Source organism: Brassica oleracea, chromosome C6 (assembly GCF_000695525.1).
Source record: "Brassica oleracea var. oleracea cultivar TO1000 chromosome C6, BOL, whole genome shotgun sequence".
In the NCBI taxonomy this organism is placed as follows: domain Eukaryota; kingdom Viridiplantae; phylum Streptophyta; class Magnoliopsida; order Brassicales; family Brassicaceae; genus Brassica; species Brassica oleracea.
Genome location: NC_027753.1, coordinates 37,470,246 through 37,488,042, shown reverse-complemented (window position 1 = coordinate 37,488,042; position 17,797 = coordinate 37,470,246). Strand labels below are relative to the sequence as shown.

Here is a 17,797-nt window from a genome sequence, read left to right as displayed (position 1 = left end):
ACGAATGCACATTTAACAATCACATAATCGGTTACAAATGCAGAGGTGATTAAACACCAATTTGCTAAGCCTTTGATTAGAACATAGATTGAGGTATCTATAATCCTCAACACTAAACTTCCAGCAACATAACTTCTCAAAACAAGTAGAAATTTGGGAGAACAAGCTCCATAAGGAGGGAAGCCAGACAACTATTGTCTAAGAACACCTGATACTCGGGGAAAATGGTAATATCAGACATGAAACTTTCAAACTGCCACAAAGGAAGAAAATATAACCTGAATACACCAAAAGCGGAACTGCTTACTGCAGTAAAGGTAAAAGATCTGCATACTGCAGTAGAGGGTTGCACTATGGCAAGAGGTGAGTCATCTGGTGGCTTTGGAGGCTCCAGCGGAGAAGCTCCGAAGATGACAACAAACACGACAAAGGACGGCGGTGGCTCTGGTGGAGGCCTGGACCGGGACGGAGAAGGAGCAGTTACCATCGAAGCCATGGACGAGCCGAGGAGATTCTTCAAAGGGAGTAAGAGTGGACGGCAGAGCTGAAACGTTGAGAATCCATTCAAGCTGCCGTCTTGGGAAGCGGGCCTAGGAGAGTCTTCCTAGGGCGAACGCTTTTTCAATTTTAAACGGGCCTATTCATTTAAGCTCTAATTTGTAAATGACAATCGTCACTGGTAACATTAACAGTTCTTAATTTATAGAGTTGTAACAATCTTAAAGACTTAACTAAATGGCTACTTATCAGGGAAGAACTTAGTGATATTATACATTATTCAAAAAATATTTTTAGATATTAAAAATAGTATAGCATATAGAAATTAACATTTGTTGTTTGCATGTGTGTGTCTTTTTCTCTCTTTTTTTTTTGAAGTTCCCAACAAAGTTCCAAGCTCAGAAAGGGAACTGTGGCTACTGATGCAATGCAAGGTAAGAGGAAGCATTTATGCAAAAAGCCTGTTGCTTCGTGCTCAGAGGAGAGGGACCATATATATTTGAAATCCCTTTCTACTTTCTTTTGACAAAGATATTACCAAAAAATATTTTTTTGGGCTGGTGTTAATTTACTGTTTTATTTAACTATTTAATTATTTATTAAGTACTAGTATTAGTAGGGGGATGTATAGGTAAGCAATACAAAGTGCTTTTCCTGCAGGCTTCAGCATTGGCTCTCACTCTCTAGGTGGTTCGTGATTTCAAAATCTTCAGTGCTTTTCTTACGACAATAATTGTGAATATAAAACCAGCTTTGACCACTGATTACCTCGACTAGTGTTTTTCAACGTATGTGACACAATACATGGTCTTCTCGGCTAAGTAAACAACACAAAATCAGTGAAAAACTTCAATTTCGCTAGAAATTCTGAGGTAATAATGGTAACTAGCAACTAGGTTTCAACAGCTATCTCCGCTACAGGCCTACAAGTCAGCTTAACAGTTCTTTAAAATCAAATATACATTTATATATAGAAAATACTTTGCTTATTTGTTAATATTTATGTATGTGGAGGGAAAAAAGTAAAGATAACAGTGCCCATAAAGCTTTTGTTTTCACTCTTTTTCTTTACTTGTTTTCTCTCCTGGTAGGAAGACGATGGAGGAGTTTAGGGTAAGACACGAGTTTTCATCTACCACTAGTGTTTCGTTGGATTCAAGATACGTCAAGGCAGCGCGGTGCCTTTTAGAAGAAGTTATCGACATGGGTGGTAGACAGGTTGATCTTTGCAACGACGTTCTTATCCAACAACTGTTTCCAGGAAGAAGAAGACCCGGTTTTGGCTTGTCCTCTGAGATCAAATCTGAACTTTGTAACTCAGGTTTCATGTCTTTGCCTGAGAATCATGAGCTTCATATCAAAATCACCAAGCTTCTAAGTTTGTTGCAACAGGTCAGTCACTATAATCTTGAGGATAATTATTATGGAAGCAATATTTTTCCACTTTGGTTGCATTTATATAAACCTAATGACATAATCTATTTAAAAAATCAACAAAACAGTCTAAATTTAAGCTGTAAACTCTAATTTTAAAATATTAAATACTAAAACAAATTTTTTTAAAATATTAACTATAAAGTAATAATAAACAACATGCTGTAGTTTTTTTTAATCTAGATTTTCTTATAGTTAGATTCCTTTTCCAAATTATCCCAAAGTTCATTTTCTTTCCTGGCTAAATCCGGTTTATTTCTCCCGGCTACCAACAGGTAGGATAATTATCATGGAAGTAATCTTTTCTTTTTCCTGTTTGGTGGAATTAATATAAAATTTAATGACAAATCTTATATTTTTTTTAAAGAATCAAACAAAACAATACAAATTTAAGCTATAAACTCTAATTTCTAAATAGTAAATACTAAAAACAGATTCTGATGCCTAAATTTTGAAAATCTTAACTACATTTTCTAAATATCATGTTGTAGTTTTTTTTATCTATATTTAGTAAGATCTATTTTCCAAATTATCCCAAAGTTTTTCTTCTCTGGTTAAATCCGGTTTGTTTTCCCGGTTATCAACAGGTAGATGAGAGGTTTGACATATACTGCAATCAACTGGAGCAAGTGATATCATCATTTGAGGAAGTAGCAGGAGAAGGAGCCTCCAAATTATACACCGGTTTAGCACTTCAAGCCATGACTCGACATTTTGGTTCTCTCCAAGAAGCTATCCTCTCTCAGCTCAACTCTCTTCGTAGGAGATTCATAATCTCTCAAGATTTTGTTCCCAAGATCGTGACCTCTGGTTTGTCACAGCTCAGCTTGTTCGATGGGAACACTCCATCATCGCTTCAACGTCTCGGTTGGGTTCAGGGACCTCAGAGACATGCTTGGAAACCCATCAGAGGCTTGCCTGAAACTTCTGTTGCGATCCTCAGAGCTTGGCTCTTTCACCATTTCCTGCATCCGTTAAGTGTTTTCTTGCTGCTTAAGTTAGGTTAACAGTGGAGATGAGAGAAATAACATTTTGATTTTTTTTTGTAATGAAAACAGTTATCCGAGTGATGCAGAGAAGCTGATGTTGGCGTCTCAAACAGGGCTTTCAAAGAACCAAGTACCTTCATCTGAGTCTTAGTCATGCATTGTCTCTAAATTTTTGTCATCATCAAGAATCTGATTTAGATCATTTTGTGTGTGTTTGTTGGTGGTGTAAGGTATCAAACTGGTTCATAAATGCTCGAGTTCGACTCTGGAAACCAATGATAGAAGAGATGTACAGGGAAGAGTTTGGAGACTCCTCAGATGAATCCATGCAAAGAGAAGGCAATGATGATTCAAACTGACTTATTAAAGAACAGAGTCTTGCGCCATCTAACTCGATCTTTTGATGAGTTTGTTATTCAATTTTACACCTTCTTTATGTCTATCTTAACTCTTTCCAAACACCAGCATTGTTATGTAAACTGGACCGAGTTTCTTCGCTTCACTTAGTTTTAGTTCTGGTTGATATCTCCTTAAGGATTCTCATTCTAGAATCGGCATTACACAATGGGGTCTCTATAAAGTACACCTAATCCGTTAGGAGAGACTATAAATCACAACAATAAGTAAGCAAGGAAAAAAAAACAAAAAGGGAAAAAGCTGTTATACAAACTCTCTAACCATCAAAAAGGTGAATGGTTGTTAATAGCGATTGCTCTTGGTAACATAAAATCGATTCATCACCGTCTTACGTTGTGCACTATCATCATCAAACAGAACATATTCATCATCGTCTTAAATTATATATTTATCATTATTATTATTATTATTATTATTATTATTATTATTATTATTATTATTATCATTGCAAAAGTCATCATGATTTGCTTTAGAAAACCACATTCATTTAACCTATTTTAGAAAGTTTAACTATTTGATATTGTAGTGTGTTCATTTCCCCATATTCCACCTGCCACATATTAACTCTACATTAAAATTATGTTTATCCAAATAAAAGAAACAATCCACTCATGATTATAAATATACATAATCTAATTTTGCTAATACATTGATTCTCCTCGAAAGGTTTGTGTCGGCTGTTCCAATTCATGACAAATTGACTCAAAAAATTAATAAAAAATAAAACAATATATACAGAAGGAAAATTAAAATAAACATTTATTAGTATTGAAACAAAGCCGTAAGCTTCCTTCCGTTAGCGTCCACAAGGCAATTTCGCGTCCAAGCCTTTTGTTTTGGCAACTTTCACCAACCTCGCGTCCAACACATCTACCTTGTTTATTTCATTTTTTCATCATTTCTATTTCAAATCTTTTTATTATTTATTACACAACCTCCATAGATCCCTTGGGACAACGAATCGACCTATCAGAAGCTCAAAACACTTGCAATTTATTGTTTTTGAATAAATACATATCCTATAATGTCATACATATCTAATTGTTTATGAATAATGTATCATCCTCATGTCATATACATATTAGTAGATAATCCCATTTAAGAAAATATGTTTTCTGTTAGTCAATAGTTGATTTTTTCTTTACAAGGAAGGAATGGATAGTCACCAACTGGTTGTTAAGGCCCTTTAATCCCTCAATTAAGCAATTGAGTAGACACACTTCTTCCTCAAAGAACACTTCTGGCAAATCAAATTCTTTTGGTTACCTCCCACAAAGAAAATTTCTCTAGCTCCAAGGGTGGTTTTGCAAGTTAACATCAATATTTAATAAACTGATTTTTTGACATTTTTTCTGTCTGTATTTACTAAGTATTATGTAAAAAATCAGAAAATATGAAAATGGAGTTGTTTAATTTCCTCCTTTGCACGTCACTTAATAAGAAATGCGTGCCCGATGTATGACGCAAACAGAACACGTATGACTTGTATAAACAGTATGATACGCCTTTTTTTTTTTTTTTGAAACAAAACAGTATGATACGCCTAAAAATGCTTATTCGATTTAAATTACAAATTTCTAGACACCATTATGATCACTTTAACAATTACTCCATGTGTGCACGTAACACAAGTTTCATGCTCGCTTATAAACAGGGATTTGCAGTTATATACGAAATAAATATATATGGTGTTGGTTCACACTAACTTATGATTTTACCAGCACAACTACGACTAATTTGAGTTGCTCTAGTTAACAACTCAATCAAACTTTGGTGGACAAATTTAATAGTAAAACAATTCGAAGGTTGCTTGAATTTGTGTCCAAGCTATTAAACTTCTAAATAAAAAATACAATACGAAATTCAACTCTTTTCTTCATTTTCTTAAAAAAATCCACTATTTGTTTGAATTATATACGCACCAAGTCAAGACAATGATATTCGTGCCGTTTCAATAATTTTAGTTTGTTTATCGGTATTTTGAAATAAAAATGTACTATATAAGTCGGATTTTGCAAAAATATTCTCTATTATCTACAATAACTAAACACAAAATAAATAAAATGAATTTTCTGCTTCACGCGTGCTACTCACTAAATGGTTGGCACAGAAAAAAAAGAAAATAATATTAATAAATGTGATATAGAAGCTTCTTCGGTTCGAATAAAATTAAATATTACTTACTGGTAGAGATTGTCAAATTTTCTCCACAGATTATTATGATATGGTTGATATTCGTTAAAGATTATTTTTAATTAATTTTAAAAACTGGTGTTTGTTGTCGAGGTTCCAATGATAAGATGGGTTGGTTCTTGTTCTTTGTGAGTGATACACACACAAAAAAGTAGAGAATAATTTTGTTTATTATAATTGCAATAATTGATCGTCTCTTGGGATTGGGTGTCTTCATCTCTTTTTGTCTTCGACTATTACGAAGTTCTTCTCTTTTCTTGTGTTCCCTGATTCAGAGCCACATCCACAATCTCTCTCAGGTTCTTGATTGATCTGTACTGTGTTTCTCTCTTTTAAAAAAAAGCTTTCCTCTTTTGGAAAGAAATGATCGTCGTCTTCTCCATGTTATCATCATCGTACATGAAAATATGAAATCATCATCAGAAGAAAATAAACACTTTGTTATATATGGATCTTTCATGATTTCATCATCCTCTCCCATATAAGGATTAGGGTTTTAATTCTTTCCTAATTTAGAGATTTATGGGTTTCATTTATTTTTTTTATTTTCTTGAACTTTTCCATCTGTAATTACGGCGTGAGAATACGATGTTTTAACAAAGAATCTTGTTTCTAACTTACACGTCTCTCTCTCTCTTTCTCTTACAGGGAATCTCATTTTCAGACAAGAGATCAGTTGGATGAGATAAGACTCGCTGTAATAAAATACATTTTGTAATAAAATACATGGCGGTTTATTACCCAACTAGTGTCGGCATGCAACCTCTGTACCAAGAATCCATCTACCTCAACGAACAACAACAAGCTTCTTCTTCCTCCGCCGCATCTTTCTCCGGCGGAGGAGGCGGACTCGATATCCCTAACTCCGATGGTGGTGTACGAAACGAGATGGTATTTATCCCACCAACAAACGACGTCGTAGTCACAGGACTCAATGAAAGTTCAAGCAACGATCTAAGCCTTCAAGGAGGAGGACTTTCACTGAGCCTCGGTAACCAGATCCAATACCATTACCAGAATCTGTCGAACCAATTGAACTACATTAACGATGAGAATGGGAAGAGCCTGAGCCATCACCATCATCAACATCAAGCTGAGCAGGTTCCTTCCACTGGTTACAGCATTGGAGTTGGATACTACAACAACTACCGTTACGAGACATCAGGGTTTGTGAATAGCGTTCTAAGGTCTCGTTACCTTAAACCAACACAACAGTTGCTAGATGAAGTTGTTAGTGTCAGGAAAGATATGAAACAGGGTGAGAGTAACAAGAAGACCAAGAACAACAACAATGACAAGGGTCAAGACTTTACTAATGGGTCAAGTGATAACAACACAGAAAACAAGAAATTGCATGAGGAGTTATCTCCTCAAGAACGTCAAGAACTTCAGAGCAAGAAGAACAAGCTCTTAACAATGGCTGATGAGGTACATTAATTTAATCAAAAGCCACAATTTATAAACATAATTGTTAAGTATCATGAACTTGCACCACAAAAATTAATTGGTGATAAGTGAATTACCGATCTCCTTTATATATTAGTGTTCGGTTCTTTAAATTTTTTATATGAGATCTCAACAATGATATTGTTGGTGTTGATTGTTTGTTAAAAAATATTTGCAGGTAGATAAAAAGATAAAAGGTAGACTAAATAATCAAATACATATGTATTTTTAACCGATTTGAAAATTAGATAATTTATACATATTAAGAACTTGGAGGTCAAAGCGAATGTTTCGTTCCACTATGTGTTAACCGATCTTACATTGATGTTGTATGATTGTTTTTGAAAACTTTGCAGGTAGATAAGAGGTACAACCAATACTACCATCAAATGGAGGCTGTAGCTTCTTCTTTCGAAATGGTAGCTGGTCTTGGAGCAGCTAAGCCTTACACATCAGTGGCTCTGAACAGAATCTCTCGCCATTTTCGCTGCTTGCGGGACGCCATAAAGGAGCAGATACAGGTGATAAGAGGGAAGCTTGGGGAGAAAGAAACTTCTGAAGAACAAGGAGAGAGGATACCACGTCTTAGGTATTTAGATCAGAGGTTGAGACAACAGAGAGCTTTGCATCAACAGCTTGGAATGGTTAGACCATCTTGGAGACCACAAAGAGGCTTACCTGAAAACTCTGTCTCTATACTCCGCGCTTGGCTCTTTGAGCATTTCCTTCATCCGTAAGTGTTTGACTAAGAGACAACATTCTTGATTCTCTTTGCTTGGTTAATAACCGGTTTAAGCTTTTTTCATAGATATCCTAAGGAGTCAGAGAAAATCATGCTTGCTAAGCAGACAGGACTATCGAAGAACCAGGTAACACAAGAAGGCTGAGATGTTACATTTGTTGTTGGTTCCATCTTTGGTCTTGCTTTGATTTTGAGTGGTTCTTGAAAATCTTTAGGTTGCGAACTGGTTTATTAATGCAAGAGTTCGGCTATGGAAACCGATGATCGAAGAGATGTATAAAGAAGAGTTTGGTGATGCATCAGAGTTACTCTCAAACTCTAACCGAGACAAGAACAAAATGCAGGAAACATCCCAGCTTAAACACGAAGACTCTTCTTCTTCTCAACAACATCTGCAAGGAAACAACAACAACAACATTGCATATACATCTGCTGTTGAAGAAAACCTTGTCTTCACAGATCCAATACCAGACCGTGTTACTACTACTGGAGACTATCACAGCTTGATGAACTATCATCAAGGTTTTGGTGTCGATGATTACAATCGCTACATTGGCCTTGGAAACCAGCAAGATGGCAGATTCTCTAATCCCCATCAGTTACACGACTTTGTTGTCTAAAAAGGTTTATGCCACTGATTGGATTCGATGGAGTATGATTCTTGAATCGCAAGAAAAGAGCTTCTTGCATTTTTATTCATAGGAGATATATATACAACATATAAATCTGTAATATTCATGGTGGCATATAGTTGGGAAAACTGTAGGTGTTAGTCCTTTACATGTGTATATGAAATTGAGCCTTCTATACACTTTGGTAAGCAATTATGGTAACGTTTTGTGTATATTCTTCATGGTGGTAGGTATAATAAACATATACTTTTCAAGTGTGAAAACTGTAGGTGTTAGTCCGTTACATTTGTATATGAAACTGAGACTTATATACACCTTGGTAACCAATAATTGTAATGTTTTGTGAATTAATAATCTTCACGTATAAACATATATGTTTTCAAATGTGAATACATTAACATATTTGTGGGTTTGGTACTGCTATAGTATTTGTTTTTTTGGACCATGTTTAACATGGAGATTACAGAACTTAGGAGTACCCTGTAAATGGCTGGCAAAAATTATCAACTCTCTCTAAAATGATTGAAGTTTGTTTTCATAAACTAAAAGATCATCCATATAAGTTACAGCTGAAAACACACAAAACATCCCAAACAAAACAAGTTAAAAGACACAGCTCTAAATGCTAAAGCTGTGGAGCTCACTCTGTTTTTTCTCTACAAAGCTTTCCAACATAACAACATCACATCCCTCTGATTCAGATTGGATCAGGATTTAAAAAACACTTATGTAAGGCTATTAACTTTGCACCGGAATAAGTTTGTCCCACTAACTGACGTCCTATCAATTCTTTCAGGTCCAACATTCAGTGTGTTGTTTTGTTAATATGTTTGCAGCATGACCTACCAGTTACCAACAAGTCAAAACTGTCAAGCGGAGTTTTGCAGCCAAAAGACAAGTTTCCAAGTTAAAGATTATCAAGAGACATATATGCTACAATGAGACTGGATCATTTAAGCCAATATCTTACATATATATGTTTCCTCAGATCTTTGATGTAACTCGACGCTACTTAATTACATATCAGTATAAGTGGTTACAGAGAGAGTAGTAAGATACTCTACTCTTACTGCTACTATAAGCATACTCTACTCTTACTGCTACTATAAGCATGAACCGAAACTATTAAACTGAACCAGGAGTGATTCTTACAAGATCCTTCACATCAGTCAACTCTTTGACGACATTTCTCATGGACGGTCTGTTCCCTGGCCTTTTGTCAGTACACTGAAGCGCCAAGTCTGTAAGTAGAATTGCTTGTTCTCTAAGCTTTGCATCCATAAGCTCATCCACTAGCGTTGGATCAACGACTGGACCAACAGTATCATCCTCGTAGCTGCTTAATACAGATCTGACCCAGCTCACGAGATCGGTCTCCTCAGGTAAAGATCTGTCGACTGCTCTCTTTCCTGTGACCAGCTCGAGCAAAACAACCCCGTAGCTATAAACATCTGATTCCTTTCCTCTCACTGTTCTGTATGCATTTTCTGGTTTGAAAAGCAAAAAAGTTCAGACAATGAACTAAACAAAATAAATGTGTGGTTTTCTGTAATATTCAATTTCCAATAACTTTTAACCAATATTAATTCAATAAAGTCAATTAATTTTATAGAAAACACACACAAAAAAAAAACTATTTTTCTGAAACAAATCTTTTTTCTAAAACATCTAATCTCAACTGAACTGAAGGAATATGAATTAAGTATATGTACCTGGTGCTATGTAACCAGTGGTGCCTGTGATGGTGGATGTTGAAATAGCTGAGTCATCTAGAATCCTAGCCAATCCGAAATCTCCAATGTGAGGCTCCATCTCTGAGTCCATGAGTATGTTCTCTGGTTTGATGTCACGGTGGATGATTGGTGGATAACAGTCATGGTGTAGATACGCTAGACCGTGTGCGATCCCAAGGGCTACGTTGAACCGTGCAGACCAGTCAAGACGGGTTCCTCCTCCTCTGTGCAGAACGTCATGTAGGCTACCATTGGGCATGTACTTGTACAACAACAGGCCATTTTCTTTCGTAATCCAAAACCTTTCCAACCGAACGAGATTTCTATGCCTAACTAGTCCGATTGTCTCGATCTCCCTCTTCATATTTTGGTTTGTATGTACATGTTCTGCAGCAAAGATGAGTTTCTTCACGGCGTATTCATCGCCTGGCCCTAACGAGGCTTTGTAAACAACTCCATGAGCTCCTCTTCCGATGATGTACTTGTCGTCTAGATTGTCAGTGGCTGCGAGAACTTTGTTAAGCAACAAGGAAAGGCCTTCTTCTTCCTCGTCGTCGAGGACATGAGCATCTTCTGTCTTGTTGGCTCCTCTTTTGCAGCAGAGGAAAACCAAAGCTAGAGCAAAAAAAACCAAAGCAAATGCAGATAGAAAAGACCCAACCGCTATAAGTGCAATCTTCCAAGTGCTGAGTTTGGCTTGACGTCCTTTGCAAGTTTTAAACTCGTTACGGGTCATCACTGAGTAAACATTAGGTTGAATGATGCAGAGGTCTGCGTTTCCCAAAAATGTTGTTGAGTTCTTTATCAGTTTTTCAGGTATTGGACCCGTGAGCTGATTATTCGAGACATCAAGCTGTAACAAACTAAGGTTTTGAAGAACTGATAAAGGCCCTGTCAACTTATTGTTGGATATGTTGAGCCGTACGAGACTGACAAGACCCCTCAGAGTGGTTGGAATCTCACCGGTGAGTTCGTTCCCACTGAGGTCTAAGCCATTAAGATTCTTCAACAAGCCGAGCGAGGAAGGAATCTCACCTCCAAAACCATTTCGAGCTAACCGGAGATCTATTAGCTCTGCCAAGAACGAGGGAATGGCTCCTGAAAACCGGTTATCGCTGAGAACCAAAGTAGTCAAGCTTCTCCAGCTTCCGAAACTCGGCGGAACAGAACCGTTCAATGAGTTGGAACCGACATCAAACTCCAGAATTCTCACACAGACAGATAGCTGAGGTGGCAGAGGACCTTCGAGGTGGTTATGTGAAAGATACAGCTTCCCCAGGCTTTGCAGATTCCCTAGTTCTGGGGGTATCAGACCAGTGAGTTTGTTTTGAGAAAGGTTGATTGTCATAAGATTCTTGCAGCTTCCCAAGCTGCGAGGGATGGATCCTTCAATGTTGTTGTCTTTGAAGTCAACATACTCAAGACTATGCATCTCAAGAAACTCCGGAAGTACACCGGAAAGCTTGTTTCCTCCTAGGAGAATTCTCTTGACGGTCTTACAGCGACCAACAGAGGGTGGTATCTTACCGTGAAGCTGATTAGAGCCCAAGTTGAAAAACCTCAACTTGTGTCCATGGCAAAGATTGGGAGGTATCTCCCCTGTAAAACCGTTACCAACAAGATCCACATCCACTATGCTTCTATTCACGCCTAAACCCATGGGTATCGCTCCATGAAATCTGTTGTCAAACATCATAAGCCTCTCAAGATGCTTTAGCTCAGTAACTTCAACTGGTAGTTCTCCGGTGAGAGTATTGCTATAAACGATAATCTGTGTCAGGCTCTGAATCTTCCATACGCCAATAGGAATCTCACCGGAGAGATTATTATCGTAAAGCTCCAGCCATTTTAGCTTCTTTAGCTTACCCAATGTAGAGGGTATCTCGCCTTGGAGCTGGTTTCGGCCCAACGTCAAGGTTTCTAAGCTGCTGCAGTTCCCTAGCTCATCAGGGATATTCCCAGAGAGAAGATTGTCGCTGAGGCTAATACGCCTAACCTTTTTTAACATACCCAAGGATGATGGAATGTTACCTATCAAGTTACATTTGTTGATGAATAAAAGCTCAAGGTTACTGCAGTTGCCAATTTCAGGAGGAACACCACCACCTTCGAAATCATTGTAGGACATGTCTAAAGTCACCAGCTTCTTACAGTTGCTTGAGCCGAAACGAAGTCTCCCTGCAAGTCTGTTACTACTGAGAAACAGGTCGTGGAGATTCTCGAGTAGGTTGAGACTTTCAGGCAGCGAACCATTTAGCTTGTTCTCGCTCAAGACCAGATATTCCAGCTTACTGCAGTTCCCAATCGACTCAGGGATGGAACCAGACAAGTCATTCTGAGACAAAGTTAGATCCACAAGCTCCTTCAACCCACCAACACTTGCAGGAATCAGACCGCTAAGATTGTTGCTTTCAAGATTCAGCACTCGTAACAAGGGAAGCTGAAACAAGGTCTGAGGCAACCCACCGATGAAGAAGTTTGAGGTGAGATGCACAAACTTTAAGTTCTTCAAGCTACTAAAAATATCTGGAATCTCTCCTGAAAACCCATTTTCAGACAAATCTAAATAGAGAAGTGAAGTACAGTTTCCTAAACTGGAAGGCAATGGACCAGACAAAGTGTTGGCACTCAGATCCAGAGTCACCAAGCTCTTAAGCTCCCCAATCTCAGGACCTAATTGGCCTGAAAACCCAACCTTACTCAAATTAAGAGTGTCCACTTTACCTAAATCATCGCAAAAGACACCAAACCAGTTATTACACGGAGTGGTTTCAGATGTCCACGTCGAGTTGACTTGAGGTGGGATTTTGTCAACGTGGTTGAGAAGCGAAAGTAAAACCAAACCATCTGAGTTTAGAGAGGAGACAGAATCTATCCGAAAAGAGACAAAGAAAGAACAAAGCAGAGTTATTTCAACAAACCCAAGATTCCTCATCTCTCAAGATACGTATCAAACTTGAAACTCTCACAAGTCACACCTCACCAACACTGTTAGAAGGTGAGAACTTGATTAGAAGATGTTTGAAAACAAAACATATGATTGGAATCTATGGCAAAAATGGATTATTTAAGAAACTACGAGATTGGTGAAAGCGCGCTTTCTTTACTTAAATTCAGAGACTGCGAACTTAGCTTTGAGAATTCGCGACTTCAAGGCTGTTTCGTCAGGGCCCATCTCCACAGGAGCCGGAGACTGTCATCTTCCTTCTTCCTTCTTGGGAAACTTGTAATTTATTTTATATTTCCCAGTTCCCACGTTTTTGTTTTCCTATTTGGTTACTTTAGTTGGTTAGGTTTATTCTTTCAATTGACAAAGAGTTACTATATGATTATAATCTAGGTATATTGTACCTGTCTTCTACATCTAAAAGATTAATTTACATTTTAAAAATTTACTGCTAAACTGTTCCAACATGTTTTAGATAATTTAAAACTTGTATGAACAATCTCTAAACAACAACAAAAAAACTCAGGCGTGATCTAGAAATAAATTTTGATCTTCCATGGCAATTACAACATTAAAATAGTGGACCTCTCAACAGTCTTAGAAGTCTTATTAAACACTTACATGTCTTATTTTATGTTTTCTAATTTCTATCATGATTATATATTATAAGCATAATAAGCTGGTGGAATTAATACTCAATTATCATATACACTAAAAAAACTATAAATTAATAATGTTGGGACTATGGTATTTTATTTTAAAATATTTTTATTTATAAAATAAAAAATATTTGATTTTATCGTATATGTATTAATTAAATTTTAGAAATTTGACTTTCATATTGTTTTATGATATTATTTAGTGTATATTTTTATGGTCCATGGAATTTATATGTGGTTTTTCATGTCTTTTTATTAAATATTATCAAATATATTGAAATGTTAAGAAAAAATATAGATATTTTCATTGTGAATATAAAATCAACAACATAATGTTTGGTTTGTACTTATATAAAATGTATATATAGATAGATTATTAATTTATGATTTTAATGGAATCATATATTTATGTATAAATTTCTAAATAATTATTATCTTATTATTTTATCGATTTATGTCATATTTTGAATTGATTCAATTTGAGACAGGAAAAATTTATTAATTTATAGAATATTAGTTTATAGAATTTCTACTGATCTACTCTCATCTTCTAGATTTTATTTTACATTAATTCTATCAAACGCAATCATTCCATGTGAAGGATGACACATTAGATAAACATGTCGTCCTTAGTTTACTTCAATTTACGCACATGGCAGTACGAATTCAAAAGTCAAAACGAAGAAAAATATTCTTCACTGGCGTGTTCTTCTCCTGGGGCTAACGAGGCTTTGTAAACAACTCCATGAGCTCTCCTTCCGATGATGTACTTGTCATCTAGATTGCGAGTGGCTGCAAGAACATGAGAATCTTCTACCTTGACTCCTCCTCTTTTGCAGCAGAGAAAAAACAAAGCCAAGGGACGAAGGAATCTCACCTCCAAAGGCATTTCCAGCTAACCGGAGATCTATCAGACGGTCAAAGAACGAGGGAATGGCTCATGAATAACTCTATTTTTTTTTGTTAATTACTAATCTAACTCTACATGATCGACACATGTTAGTATAGGTGGCTAAAGACCAAATAACCTTAATTGTTCTTCTTTATTACAATATTGCCATTTTTAATAAATTTTACAACAGAAAATAATTAATTCCTATTGCATCGTATTATTATTTGTCAAAAAATTCTCCAGAAAGAAAATCTAGGGTGCCGGTGTAGACAGTCAGATTCAATTTCACCAGAGGTTAAACCTTCTTCCCCCAATTAGCATCGATTTCACCGGTGAGAAGATATTAGATTTCCCCGGCGAGCCTTGAAACCTTTCATCCGACGAGCGTCATTTTGCTGCCTTGTTTTCTCCGCCAGTGAAATTTTCTGGCGACGAGGACCACCGCTGCTTCACCATCCTCTGTCATCTTCTCTGCCAAAACTCCAAAGTATCTAACATCTTTAATTAATTTCTGGGTAAGTTATGTGGTTCTTTGACTTCTCTGCTTCTTTACTAATCTGTTTGACTGAGATATATAACTATATAAGTGGTTTCTTTTTTTATTTATCATTGTTGTATATACATGCTAACGTTTTTTTCCATTTCAGGTTATGGATTCTTCTAGCAGTAAGCGCAACCATCCACGACTACTCTACAAAAAAGGCAAAGCTCCTAGCCAGCCGAGGAGTATGAGCTATTATAGCTATTTGTCAAATTTTCAAATGGTAGAAGGTGTGGGACTTGATGGATGGGATGATGACGTTGATGATGATGATGTAACAAACTTGGTTCATGATATCAGTCACAATTGTGTAGATCGTCGATTTTGGGATGTCATGAAGAACCTCCAACTACTACAAGAAAGAAGCGCCCTACATCTGTTCCCAAGACTGATATTAAGAGTTCAAAAAAGAAGGCTAATGATACAAAAACTGTTGGAATTCAGGAAGACTGTTTAATTCTCTGCACTTATTTCCTTAGTGAAATTGTAGTCTTATTTTGTAGTCACATCCACGTAATTAGACGTAGAAGAAAATAACAAGATTAGATTGTAAATAGCACAAAACATAATTAATACAAGTTGAGAAAAAGTATTATATCTATCACGTGCATTCAATCCTTATTAAGAAAACATCTAAACTCAAACAGGCTGAAGCTTTGAACACTTCTTTGGATCAATCCTTGTTGTTCTCTTGTCTACTAAGGAAGAACGGTAAGAACAACACATCACCTACAAATTTAAATAGAGACTTCTTAATAACCATAAAAACATGCACACATCAAGCTCAACAAAAAACAAAATGTACCTCACTTTAACTGAAACAAACATAGTTTTACTAAGTTGGGTTTGGTTTAATTAAATAAATTTGGTTTACATGTTTTTGGTTCAAGTTATGGTTGGTTTGAGACGTTTTGGTTTAAATCAAGTTAAATTACTGGTATATGAAACGATTTCAGAACTAAATGTTTAATCTGGTTTGGAATAACTCGGTTAAGGGAAATTAAAAAAAAATATGTGGCCAAATCATAAATAAATATGTGGTTTAAGTTTAAACAAATCTATCGAACTGTAACAAATCTGTGGTCAAATAATAAATAAATCTATCAAATTCTAATAAATTTATGGTCAAAGAATAAATAAATCTACCAAATTCTAATTAAGTCTGTCAAAATTAAGTAAATTTGTGGCTAAAGAATAATAAATCAATTAAATCGAAATTAAATCTGTCAAAACCAAGTAAATCTGTGGCTATAGAAAAAATAAATCTATCAAATCCTACATAAATCTGTTAAATTAAGTAAATCTGTGGCCAAATAAATTAAATCTGTCAATATTTAATAAATCTGTGGCCAAACGTGACATATTTGTTGTAACAAGTCTGTAGAAATTTTATTAAGTCTATAGATTTTTTAAATAAATATGTGGCTAAAGAAGAATATATTTAAGTCTATGACTACATAAAACGTGGACAAAATAAGTATGTGGATGGTAAAATTGTAAATATTCTGAAAATTCAGTAATGGCATTTTCGTAATTATTATTTTTGTTAACAAAGGAAACAAGGGTAAATTAGGTATGAAAAACAAACTAGTAATTAAAATAAAATTAGAGTTAAACTAGTAATTAATTGATAAATAAGAGTCAAACTAGTTTTTTCCCATTTTTTTATTAGTGTTTATAAATATGCAAAGTTTTTTAGATAAATATTACTCATTGAGAATAATTAGCCACTGAAAAAAATTCATATAACATATTTATTTAGTTGTTTTTCATAATCCAATACTTCTTTAATTTGTTCAGTTGTTTTTCATTATCCGTGTAACATATTTATTAAATATAAACAACACTAATGTTTTTATGAATATTATTATTATTATTATCAAATAAATATAAATTATGTTTATATATAAACTTTAATAAAATCATATAAAAATATAAGTAAACATTAATAAAAATATAAGTAAAAATTAATAAAGGAGATTGTTGCTGGGGTTAATACGCCTAACCTTTTTTAACATACCCAAGGATGATGGAATGTTACCTATCAAGTTATATTTGATGATGAATAAATACTCAAGACTACTGCAATTACTAATTTCCGGAGGAACACCACGTTCGAAATCATTGTAGGACATGTCTAAAATCACTAACTTTAGGAGGGGGAGGCCCTGGTATTATATTTTTTTATCATTTTTTTTTTTGACATTTCAATTGACAAAATAATACCTATATGATTATAATCTAAAATATTTAGTTTGAATTTACTGCTAAACTGTTCAAACATGTCTGAGATAATTTTAAAACTTGTATGAACAATCTCTACACAACACCAAAAAAACTCAGGCCTGATCTAGAAATAAAATTTGATCTTCCATGACAATTACAACATTAGAATAGTGAACCTCTCAACAATATTTGGAATTATTTATTCTAATTTCTATCATGATTCTAAAATATAAACATTATAAGTGGGGTGGTATTAATGAAATAAGATAACGTACTTTCTCAGCTTTCTTTTGAAATACTCAATTATCATATATCCATCTTCTAAATTCTTTAGACATTAATTGAGAAACGATTTGTTTATTTGTTATCACTATATTAATTCTCACAAAAAAATATCATGGCTTTGATAAATTATGACATGCCTTCACTTATTATGACATGTACAATT

At 35.2% G+C, this 17,797-nt stretch overlaps 3 protein-coding genes and 1 long non-coding RNA gene across 5 annotated transcripts; 3 read left to right on the top strand and 1 right to left on the bottom strand.

Annotated features, from left to right (window-relative positions):
• Positions 1-1,294: 1,294 nt before the first annotated feature.
• On the top strand, positions 1,295-3,423 carry LOC106299407 (BEL1-like homeodomain protein 11). Its single transcript, XM_013735499.1, has 5 exons — positions 1,295-1,370; positions 1,590-1,890; positions 2,520-2,905; positions 2,991-3,051; positions 3,152-3,423. Exons 2-5 carry the CDS (start codon positions 1,597-1,599, stop codon positions 3,278-3,280), a joined length of 870 nt encoding a protein of 289 aa, XP_013590953.1. The 5' UTR covers positions 1,295-1,370; positions 1,590-1,596; the 3' UTR covers positions 3,281-3,423.
• Positions 3,424-5,517: 2,094 nt separating this feature from the next.
• LOC106300853 (BEL1-like homeodomain protein 3) lies at positions 5,518-8,565 on the top strand. Its single transcript, XM_013737106.1, has 5 exons — positions 5,518-5,830; positions 6,180-6,959; positions 7,334-7,710; positions 7,786-7,846; positions 7,935-8,565. Exons 2-5 carry the CDS (start codon positions 6,258-6,260, stop codon positions 8,337-8,339), a joined length of 1,545 nt encoding a protein of 514 aa, XP_013592560.1. The 5' UTR covers positions 5,518-5,830; positions 6,180-6,257; the 3' UTR covers positions 8,340-8,565.
• A 537-nt stretch (positions 8,566-9,102) lies between these two features.
• On the bottom strand, positions 9,103-13,325 carry LOC106296502 (leucine-rich repeat receptor-like protein kinase PEPR2). 2 transcript variants are annotated; one of them, XM_013732648.1, is made up of 3 exons: positions 10,064-13,325; positions 9,504-9,838; positions 9,103-9,193 (listed from the first exon to the last, which is right to left on the bottom strand). In XM_013732648.1, exons 1-3 carry the CDS (start codon positions 13,017-13,019, stop codon positions 9,173-9,175), a joined length of 3,312 nt encoding a protein of 1,103 aa, XP_013588102.1. In that variant the 5' UTR covers positions 13,020-13,325; the 3' UTR covers positions 9,103-9,172. The 2 variants fall into 2 exon arrangements, with proteins under 2 accessions (XP_013588102.1, XP_013588101.1); XM_013732647.1 differs by lacking the exon at positions 9,103-9,193 and having other exon boundaries at positions 9,214-9,838.
• A 1,485-nt stretch (positions 13,326-14,810) lies between these two features.
• Positions 14,811-15,715, top strand: LOC106299270. Its single transcript, XR_001261733.1, has 2 exons — positions 14,811-15,097; positions 15,230-15,715. It is a non-coding gene; the product is annotated as an uncharacterized LOC106299270 (long non-coding RNA).
• Positions 15,716-17,797: the final 2,082 nt, after the last annotated feature.